Below are 11,462 nucleotides of genomic sequence, written 5' to 3' on the forward strand. Positions count from 1 at the left end.
CCGATATTGAATTTCTTGAGCAGCCTCCAATAGGACATGTGTGTGTGGGCCAACACAGACAGCAGGGCAAGGAAGTAGCCAAGCTCCTTCGCTAACAAGGCATCCCTGCCGGCTTATCCTTTTTAGTGAGAATGGCCAGCGTTTACAGCCTTGGAACATACCAACTTGAAAGGCGAGTCCGTCTCCACAAAAAAAGCTCCTCACGGAATCTGTACTGCGATGGGCATGTCTCGCCATGAGATCCAGGTAATCACGATGTTCATTCAATTCGACGACGCCAAAGACAGCTTAGGAATATTCAAAGGCGTCCCGAGCTCAACGAGTAAGCCGCATAGCTCGTCCCAGGCATGCTTGCCAGACAAGAATCTCGTAACGACGGCAATGTTGTCTGCGAGGAACGCGTTCAGCATATGCTTCTCCTTGCCAAAGAACAGGTTATTCGCTAAATTCTGGATGATCTTGGTGATGATCATAAGTCCGCGACGAATCGACAACTGCTCTTCCCGGTGTCAAGTCTTTCGGTATCTCCACATCAATTGTTTCTGGTGCAACAATAGCGGGCGAGATGAATCTACAGTCCTTCAGTGGTGATAAAGCCAGATAGAGGTGAAAATTGACCGAAGAAAGATGAAGGCTCCCATAGGAGAAAACTTGCAGTCGGGCCACACGTTTTGCACGACCTTGGAGATGGGCGTGCAGATTTCGCGGGACATTCTGCCATCAATCAGCAAAGTCGTCATCACCAAAAGAATAGCTACTGACGCAGCAGTGTAGGAAGGGACATGGAAATGATCTCCAAGAAGGTGGACGCGATGACCTTGACATTCTCCAGATTCTGCGCGGCTTTAGTTTCACCCACGTCGGGCTTGCCTGGGTCAAGCTCGTAACCATGACCAGGTGGCACCGCTGCCATCGCTTTGATTAGCGGTATAATCAAACTTCGCAGATAAGTGTAGCCGTGCACTTTTGCGAACGCCGATAGAAACCGGGTGCAAGTTGTGTTGCTGCGGAACAATTGAGCTTCGTTTTCTGGCATATGCATTAGCGGAGAACGTAAAACAAGATTAAAAGGGAAAAAACCTGTCGCGGCAACCTCCCGTTCGATCATGTATTTAAGCAGTGCCATGAGGGTGCTGCGCGTGTCGAAGAGATTGAGCATGACCGAAACCATTATTTCGACTTCAGATTGTGGACAGGTCTCGCAAATAGCCATGACAAGCACCATCTATGATAGATCGATGAGATACGCAGACGCAACCAAAGGCATGTTTACATTCAACCCTTTCATAAGCTCCAGTAAACGTGAATGCCGGTTGACGGCCGCGGGGACTGCCTCAATCTCGAATTCTGGTGCCTTGAGAGATGACACGGGCAAAGACGCTTGCAAATATTGCTCGTTTCTTGAGATCAGAGCTGTAGGCCAGGGGCAAACACTGCTTGAATCCATGCTCAGAGTTGGCGCTGACCATGTGCGTAAGACCAGTAATGACGAGCTCGCGCAATTCGGCCTCCCGTTGCGCCACTCGATTCTTCTGTGGTCGAGTTATATTACCAACTCACTGTATAACAAGATATACTGTATACCTTGTGTATGGACATCGCCTCCGAAACATTGTCCGAACGCTATCAGGACGATCAGTTAGTTCAGCCTCCGGTTCCAAACAAAAATGCTAACCACATCGTCCAGTTGACACTCGATATGCCCACGAACAAGTAAGCTGGAGTACTTGGGGCATAAGCGCGAGACTGAATGTGCACTATCGTCGCCGGCTGCAGCTTCTTCTGGAGGTCGTATCTGCAACCGGTCGAGAAGCTTAACACAAGTCCTCAGACAAGCAAAATTTAGCTCCGTCTGCGCAAGGTGCTCGGGGGATCTGCGAATACATCAACAACGACAAACCTGGACCAAAGGGATTATACCTCTGGCAATGTCTGCATCCACTCAGCCAAGATATCGAGAATCCTTTGGCGAGCAGGACTATCTCGCCGGATTGTCAACAGATCCGCGCGGTCGCAAACAGCATCACACAGAATGCAGAACCGGAGTCGAAGTCGCAAAGCCGCATACGCATTAAAACGACCAATGAAAGATGCTAACGAATGCATCGTTCCGCTGATGTCGATACTCATGATCTCTTCAGAGTTGATGGGCGTGCTCTCAATTATGAGCTTGAGGACGGCTAAACTACAGGAATCTCTCAGTGAAATAGGAATACGCACAAAGGCAGAAAATTACCTGGTCGAGGGATGACGGTTGAGAGGAACCTCAGGTTGATGCCGTCCTGGACACAGGCGCCACCCAGCGACGCAAGGAACATACTGAGGTTTTCATACGCAATGCGTTTTTCCTAATACGGGTCAAAATGCAGGAAGCGGGATGTTATTAACGACGCACCTTGACCGCATGTATAGTGTCTTCCCTGGTCTCCGGCGTCGAGTTGGCCTCGTCCAAGTTGAGCAGATTGTACAAATAAAGCCATCGATAGTAACCCAAGGGCAGCCGGAGACATGGAGGCGCACCAGAAAGCAGGTCGCAGCGGTCACAGCAAGTGCGGCCCGCGTTCTTCTTGCTCACTGGGCCCAGAGACGAGGGCCAGTTTGGGTAAACCCGTCAGGGCGGTCTCGAGTGTGGACGGAGAAGGAGGTGCAGAAGGCAGCTGCCGCGGCGGCCAGCAAGCCATACAGGGAGTGCGGCCCGCATGCTTCTTGCTCATTGGGCCTAGCGACAAGCGGCCCGCTCACGGAAACGCGTCGGGGCGGGCGGGTGGTCTCGAGCGTGTTGGCAGTTGGGCAGAGAAGAGGTGACAAGACACGGGCACGTGCCCGTTGACATCGGACCGCCATCTCCGATCCTCCCACCCGCCGAAATCGGGCCCTGGCTCGAAACTGCCATCCCTCACGCCCTCAAAACTCAAGGTGGAGTCTGCGCACTGCCGTGAACGGCGGGCCAACCAGCCGCACTCAGCATCCATCAACGCCGCTCCCTCCGCGCCGGCCTTTTCATCTTAGTGCCCAAATCGCTAAATATCATAGTAAGTCTTTGCAAATAGTCTCTAGCTGCAAAGAAGGCTTACCGTGACACATAGAACCTTCTCTTTGACAACTCTGCCCCACCACAGACTCCGAATCAACTGCTGAGGTGAACCAAAACCGTCATCAGCAGCAACTGTGCTTGCTTACGGGAGGTCTTTGGTCGTCTAATCCAATGCCGCACGGGTCACGGATACACAGGCGAGTACTACAGCCGTTTTGTCCCGGATGAGAACGTTCACTGCCCCTGTGGGGCGGAGCTACAGACACGCACACACATTCTGCGTGAATGCCCACGCTACAGCCAACACCGACACCACCTAAAGAAGGCATCAAGGGACATAGCGATGACGGAGATCCTCGGCACACCTTCAGGGATAGCAGCGCTGTCCAAATTCCTCGAGGAATCAGGTGCATTCACAAAGACTGGACGACCACGCCAAGAGATGGCCCTCCCCACGCTGGAGGACGAACCGGAGGCGGACATGTCTGACGATGAAGATGATGCGGGCGGCATCGAGGATCATGGTTAGATGGATGGAAGGACAACCTGAAGATGTTCAAGAGCGGCGGGATAGCCCTCTTACACACGAACCTCACTGCCAACCCGCCCAATTATGGCCCCCCCTATGACCTTCATGCTCTACGCTTGCCAAACAACTCATGGGACGTCAGCGAATCAGACGCTGCTCAACTTCGTACACGGAAACCAATACATCAACCCCCACAGGGCAGCAAATGACACTCAACCCAACCCGGCCCCTGCTCTCCGAGCACCGCGCCTTAGTAGCACACGCATACTTGTACCGGTATATAAATGTGATTCAAAAAAAAAAAAAAAAAAGACACGGGCACGTGCCCGTTGACATCGGACCGCCATCTCCGATCCTCCCACCCGCCCGAATCGGGCCCTGGCTCGAAACTGCCATCCCTCACGCCCTCAAAACTCAAGGTGGAGTCTGCGCACTGCCGCGAACGGCGGGCCGACCAGCCGCACTCAGCACTCTGGGGAGTCCGACGCCAACTTAAAAGCCGACATTCCAGGCCGTCCAAATTCGAGCAAATCTGCTGTCGAGGAAGCAGACGACGGAGATGACATCAGTGAAAGCAGTCCAGAATACCGATAAAGCACGTACCGTGAGCGTGGAGGCTCGTAAAGGTCTGTCGAAGGCGTCGATATTTGGGAGATGGGTGTGTCGAGCCAGCGGAAGCTTGAAGAGGTATTGCACTGCAGGTTACGAGTGAGGAATCATTAGGCGGCCCAAACCTGCTATATATCGTCGAGTGAGTGAAACGACAAAGATAAAAAACAATACTCACAGCCAATCCTGCATGTCCGATGCATAAATCGCTGGAGCGGGAGGCTCCTGGGCCGCATTGAACCGGTCTGGAGCGTTGTTTGTGGGCTTGGTGTTGACACGCCGAGCTCGATTTTTGCGGTGCCGGCTGAACTTTGTGCTGGGATCGGCAACAAGGGAGATTTCAGTGTCCGCCAGGCAAGTGTAGCATTTACAGGTGTGCTCCTGAGGATTTGCAGTCTTGTCATCGTCTGACTTGCTTGGAGAACGTTGGCGAATGCGACGAAAGCACCGACCTGTTGGTTTGACGGACGCGAGAGCGGGATTGAGGTCGCACGATTGTGTTAAAGTTGGCAAGCCCGATGAGCGCGCAGTTGTGAGATGTCTATAGCATTCACGACAACCCCAGCAACGAATGCGCTTGAGACCCAGCTGTGAGCAGCGCAATGGCAAACGACAAGAGCTGCCAGAGAGAATGTGTCGTCACAATGTCCATTTTCGTGGCAGCAGCGCCGACGTTGGTAATTTTGCGTAAAGGCCAAGTTGTCGTGATTATTAGGTGGTCCGGATACTGCCGATAGATGGGTGTTGTTGGCTGGTGCTTGCCGTCGATGGCCCGGGTATGTCTTGGGCGGTGGGCAAAGGGAGGGGCTGCTGCCAGGAGATTGTCGGTCGATCGAAGCAGGTCAAAAAAAAAATGAAGTCACGACATTTGTAACGGAACGCGGAGTCTGACTCTGACTTTGGTGAGTTGTCGGATTCAGTTTGCCTCCGCGCTAACTTCTCCTTGAATAGAGTGCAATCCATGGCTTACTCGGCAATGCCAGGGCCTGTCCAATCGAACTATGGCCTGGCTCCGAGAAAAAGCAGCAAAGCTTGGCGCCGTGCGGTTCCAAAGCCTGGTGTGGGCAAAAGAAGACCCAATATCAGCTATGGAGATATTAGACATGTCGATATGGATGCTCAGGCCACGCACCAGGGCGCCCAGACGCGTTTTACGCGTGATTCCCCCTCCCCAAACAATGCTGCATCCCCTTCATGAGCATTTTACGCGTTTTCACGGCGTTCACATGCACTGCAAGCTAGCACAATCCCCGTAGTAAGCATGTTGAAGAGTTGGCAGTGAAGTTCGGAGCCTTCGGCGGGTCGGGAAACGAGGGCATGGGGATGGATCAAAGCTGTGACGTGACGTGAGGAGCACCGTCACGCGCATTCGTGAGCGCCGCACCACATTGCACAGGGCACTCAGATTCAATGTTATGCATATATGACGTCCATTAGAGTCTACTTGTGGTATGTGTGAGGTTTTGGCCCTTAATTATATATCCCAACGGGACAAACTTCAATTTTGTTTTAAGCTGTTTTAAGCCATTTGTCACAAGCACCTGACTCTGTTTGGTCACAACGCAACGCGACGTGTTTTCATGAGCGCGTGGCACGCTTTGACTCTTCCCTTGCGTTTGCCGGTGTTAACCCAATAACGTAGCCCTCATGCGGGGCCAGTTCTTTGGAATAGGTTCTTGGGAATGGCAGTCATATGCATCACCCTTTTGTTGTCATTACAGGGCACAATGACGAGTGGTGCGTTGACCATTTGTACAGCTGTCTGAACCTACTGCCATCTGCACAAGTTTTGCCACCACCAACATCCCACCCCACGGCTGAGCCGATTCATGTGCATACTAAGTGCTCATCTCCTGTCTCCTCTTCCCAGCTCTCATATCATTTCAGGTCTCGAGAGGCACGTTGGCCTGTTCCTCTTCACCAACCTCATCATGCCGAAGCTGCTCGCCACTGGCTCTCTCGATTTCACCCCGCGCGTGGTGTAGGTAACCGTCTTTCAGCTGTGCACGAAGTTAGTAGATGTCTAAGAGAAATGCACTGCGACACACCAATTTCGCAAACCATCCACGCTTCATGTATGGGTGAAGCTTCTGCAACATCACTTGGCGTTCGTTGTTTCCTCCTCCGAACCGCTGAAGAGGAGTTCTGAGCCAGCCTGAACCTCGCCGCCGCCATCCGCGCAAGTCTCTCCGCCAACGTCCAACGTCCCTGACGTCAACCTTGCCTCGCTTGCCGCTTGCCGCTGTCCGCACGGGCGCAAGGCTGCGCGGTCGCGTTGACATCTGGCGTGTCGATCTCACATGCTCGCACGTGTTGCGCGTCTCCCTGCCTCGCACCTCACCAACGGCCTCTCCACTGGCCCAGCCACCCTGGGGTCGTCCTAGCGGCTGAGTTCAGTATCGATTTGATGGGTTTCGAGGGCAGCCGTGATGTGGGAAGCGTTTCGGGATGTTTTGGAAGACCTTGGCCGATTGCTGGAGGGAGGTAGTTAGCATCCTCAATGTAAAATGTTAGCACACTGAGCCAGATTCTCATTCGGTGCTTATGGTTGAGTTAGCGCCCGGCGGCCGCAGCTGAGTAGTGTGCCATTTGCGGCCAGAGGCAAGATGAGACACGGCTGTATTGTCCGTGCTGGACTGCGAGCGGGCTCGAATACTCTGCCTCCTCCTTCTCCAATGCAGCCCGACAGTAGTAGTAATCGTTAGAACTGGTCATGCTTAGTCAGAGTCTTCCAGTTAGACTCTGACAAATCATCGTGACTCTTCGGGTCACAGTGCCGGGGTTTCTCTCACGCTTTCCACACCTACCACGACCTCGACACGAGCCTGACGACCTAGGAAGAGAGGACGGCGGATGCAGCGATCATTGCCCGACCGGATCCCCGCATTTGTGCAGCTGCTGTTTACAACCACCCATGGACAACATGGTGTGTAATTGTGGATTTGGAGCGTGGGTGGGGCTGATGAGAGGGCAGGTTATCCCAGCTTCCAATCTTCTGCTGGTACAATGCCCGCGTCCTTACGCCGCCTCAAAACGATCAGAGATCTGAAGGGCTGGAACTTGAATGCTCAGGCTGTCTGGTCCAGCTTTATAGCTTGCTCCTTTTGTGTGAGTATTTTGTTCTTTGTTAACTTGGATATTTCTCAGACCATTTCTGTGTAGTCCACCTAGAGCATCAAGCTCTTCACTGCCTGCAAAGTCACTTCTCATCTATAGTGTCTCTGCCTGTGGCGGCAGCACCGATATTCATCCATCCACGACTATCATCTATCAGCTTTTGTATGGCGTGTCTTGTCTCAACCTGGCCGTTGCAGTGTGCACAGCAGCGGAGAGCAATGGCATATCGATCACCACCCACTGCCTCTTCTTGGGGCGCCTCGATGACGCAGTTGGATTGCAAGGGTTGATAGCTTGCAACTGTCAACCCTTGCAATCCAACTGTGTCATTGACTTGGGTTGTTATCACTTCTACCCTGTGCTACTTGCCCATTGTGTCCAGCACTTAAAGCTATTGTGGGTGGCCGATAGATAGCTGCACATCCAGTCCTTGTCACGTGACTACTGCTTGTCACGTGCACTACTGCTTGTCATGTGCCCTGCCGCCCTTGCAGGTAGTGGAATAGGCTGCCAGGCAGCAAGGAGGAGGTGCGCAGTAGCCAGTCCCAATATTCCATGCTGAACTTTGTGTTAGTCCAAAATGTCCCATCACTGAGCTGCTGGACCACTGCCTCAGCCAATGAATTTCGATGTCTGTCGCAACTGCAACAGCACCAATTACTGCCCTGGCTGAAATGGTTATATCCCACTGTGAGTGAGATACTAGTAATCTATATAGTCAATGCTCATTTGATACTCCCTAGTATCTGTATAACTTTCTTGCTGGTTATAACGGGCTTTCCCCCAGCATGACCGACAGTCTGGTTGTATATGGGCTGGCCTCAGTACGACCGCTCACGCTGGTTGTAGAGGGCTTTTCCACAGCACGACCGACAGTCTGGTTATATACGGGCTTGCCTCAGCATGACCGCTCCGGATCCCTTGCTGGTTGTAGAGGGCTTTCCCCCAGCATGACCGACAGTCTGGTTGTATATGGACTGGCCTCAGTACGACCGCTCACGCTGGTTGTAGAGGGCTTTTCCACAGCACGACCGACAGTCTGGTTATATACGGGCTTGCCTCAGCATGACCGCTCCGGATCCCTTGCTGGTTGTAGAGGGCTTTCCCCCAGCATGATCACATCATTGCCCAAATCCTTATTGGACCAGCACCCTCCCCACAATTCCATCCCAGTCCTATGCTCTCATATGTTGACCTTGCTGTCTATCCTCACCAACTCCTTGACTATGTTGTTACTTAGTGCCTATCATGGTCTACCATTTACACATACACTACTCAATATTTTCTTGTAGCATTCTCTCTCTCCCTCTTTTTTATCTCGTCTTCCTCCTCCTTCGTGGTTTTGACCTAACATATTCCGGACTCGGTGCCATGGATACTATATCTGGGGAGTGGGCGCTCTTTGAGTTTGTGGTGGAGCTAGAAACTGGTGAGTTTACTCCTGACCACGCCAACACACACTTACTTTCCCATAGCGCAGCCAAGTTCAACAAATTGGCAGGTCCTGCCCCTTTGGTCGGCATACTTGATGATTCCACTTGTTCGTGATGATTTGCGCCCAGGCGCTGACTGGTGGTGGCGGAGTTTGGTGCTGGATCACTCTTTGTGAGTTTCGCTGCATGTCTCTGGGTGCACCAGCGACAAGACCTTGTTAGCTCGTTGCTGGGGTTGGGGTTGGTTCTGAGCTGGCTTGGTTGGTTTGGTGAGTATAGCTTCGCCTGCCTCGAATCACAACTCACCTGGCATAGCACACGTTTACCCGACTCGTTTGCCATTGCTGATGGAGTTGCCCGCTTGCGCAAATTTGGGCTCAATGGTGGACGTGTTGACTCTGGGCTAATTTCCCGTGCCTGTAATGTGACTTACCGAACAAGAGACCCGCTTCCCTGACTTACCACGGCAATGAAGTTTGTGCCCGCACGGTAAACTTTGGGTGTTGTTTATGCAGCGTTGTTGTTGCCCTCTACGACAACCAAGGTAAGTTTGCTATTGCTTTCGATATCTGTGTTAACTTACCAGATTTGCAGCGTCATCCCCGGATGGTTGGCCGGAGCGGACTTGTGAACCGAGACGTTCCAGATCTGGGTGAGTCAGGCTCGTTTTCATGGCGAGGACTCTATGGCTGGTTTGATTTGGTAAGTCTAGCTTTCCTTGCCTCTAATCACGACTGACCTGACAAAAGACCCGTTTTCCCGACTCGTTCAGCATTGTGCGATGGACACGACTCGTTTGGCAGCTTATAGTTCCCCTCGCGATTGGGGCAAGACAATGCGCTCAGGTTCTTGCGCGCGCACTATGACGACAAGGTCAGTTTTATAGTCTTTTCAAGTTCTGAGTCCACTTACCCAAGGTCGGACTAGTTCAGGCGTATCCTAGCCGTTCTCGGAGGGTTTGCCTTTGCTGTCACAAGCTGTCTTCGCCGAGCGGGACGAGGAGCGGCATAATCGGTGAGTTCGCAGCCGTCTGGCCGCTTGCGACTGCTGACTTGCTCCAGACGACAATTGCCGGGCCCGTTTTCATGGCGCGGCGCAAGGGAATTGGAGGGCCGGAGTTGCTTGCCGTTTTGGGGACTTGATTGTGTCGCGCGCGTTGGGGTTCGCGCTAGCTGGGCAGAAAGCAACAAGTAAGCTTTGAACCCGTGCTGAAATCACTACTTACGTCGGTTCGCAGAAAGCAGCTTACCCCTTGTTGCCGTTTTTGTGAGAGATATTACCTCTGGTGCGAGCGGCGGTTCGAACGATGAGGGCGGTGACTGTTATTGCCAAGGTCAGCGCGGAGGGAACGAGTTGGCGCCAGTGCTTGCGCGGTGGTTTGGCGGGAGATGGTGCTGATATTCCGCTGGTTGCGGTTGATGGGGAGAGTAACGGCATCGTTGTTACTGCTAGACTTGTTGCTGTTCGCTGAGCCTGTCGGTGCAGCCAGCTGTCTTGTTGGCAGGACGGGGCCGACTTGTTGCTGAGGCAAAGTAAGCTGCGTGCCGCTCACGCTAGTTGATGAACTAGCGCGCGCGCCGGGCGATGGGTTTACTTGTCGCTGTCGTTGGCTGCGGTTTGTCGGCTCGCGCGCGGAGCTAGCTGTCTTGCTGTAGTGCAGTTGTCGCTGACTGCGAGCGGCCTGTGCCGCGCCACTCAAGTGTGCCCTCGTTGTCGTTCTGGAGCTTGCCGCCAGCGACGTTGAGGTCAGAATCCTCTCTCCCTAGCGTGTCGTCCGGCTCGTGTTGAGGTCGTGCGTAGAGAAAGTGTGACCGGCACTGTGACCCGAAGAGTGATTTGTCAGAGTCTGACTGGGAAGACTCTGACTAAGCATGACGAAGGCCAAATTCGCAACCGACTGAATCATGTTCATTCAGGCAAAAAGTCACTGTTCGCAACTATGCTTCATTTATGACCTCAAGATTCAACACAGCTTCACCTCAGTTTCTTCCCGCAGGCGACTCAGATGATTTACCCGCATTGTAGTCGTCCATCACAGTTGAATACCGAGGCGACGATTTCTTGCAGATTGGCCCCAGCGTCGACCGCCCGCTCGGGAAACACGTCAGGGCACCAAACCAGTCGTGAACGCCGAAGAGGGCTTCAAACGGGGGTAAGAGAGTGCGCCAACGATGAAGAAAGGGAGGGTGCTTACTTTTCTAGGGCCGGGACACTGGCCAGGTCGTCGAGCAAAGCGGCTGGGCAAGTCGGCGGTCGCGGTCCTTTCACCGTCTGCCGCAATGGCCTATCCCAAGACGGTGCCTCCACTGCACGAGCCCTCACCGCCTCATGACACACCTCCGACTGTTTGCGGGATGCCTGTGAAATACGTTTCGTACGTGGTGTAATTCGAGGACTGCCAGTTTGGGCGGCATATGTTGATATAGAACTCGATGAGCGGACCGTCGGGTGTGGCCGATGATGCATGTTGGGACCGTGGCGTTGGAGGCTGCTGGGCGAGGCCGCAGACGTCTCCTTTTGAAAGGGAGTGGAAGGGAAGGGAAGGGCGGAGGTGACGGAGAAGAATCCAGCGGATCGTTGATCCCATCATGTGACGCGTAACAGATCGGCAGTCACGGCCTTCCCGAAGGACCCGAACTCATCCGGCTTGGTCAACTGGAGTATTGGCTCTCCTACAGTTTGCAGTGCCCTACAAAATCATGCAAAAACATAGCCTGACTGAGCGCCCAGGACCTAAAAC

The 11,462-nt window shown here is 53.2% G+C and overlaps 1 protein-coding gene across 1 annotated transcript; it reads right to left on the reverse strand.

Moving 5' to 3' along the window:
* Positions 1–435: 435 nt before the first annotated feature.
* MIND_01139400 (Ras-GAP domain-containing protein) lies at positions 436–2,318 on the reverse strand (the record flags this gene model as incomplete). The annotated part of the gene is made up of 10 exons (XM_037367933.1): positions 436–571; positions 619–714; positions 759–1,029; positions 1,081–1,225; positions 1,274–1,380; positions 1,433–1,532; positions 1,585–1,623; positions 1,676–1,874; positions 2,069–2,180; positions 2,237–2,318. 10 exons carry the CDS (start codon positions 2,316–2,318, stop codon positions 436–438), a joined length of 1,287 nt encoding a protein of 428 aa, XP_037215765.1.
* Between the last annotated feature and the right edge of the window lie 9,144 nt (positions 2,319–11,462).

The sequence above is a fragment of the Mycena indigotica genome (assembly GCF_014461135.1).
Source record: "Mycena indigotica strain 171206Taipei chromosome Unknown Mind.scaff0010, whole genome shotgun sequence".
Lineage (NCBI taxonomy): Eukaryota > Fungi > Basidiomycota > Agaricomycetes > Agaricales > Mycenaceae > Mycena > Mycena indigotica.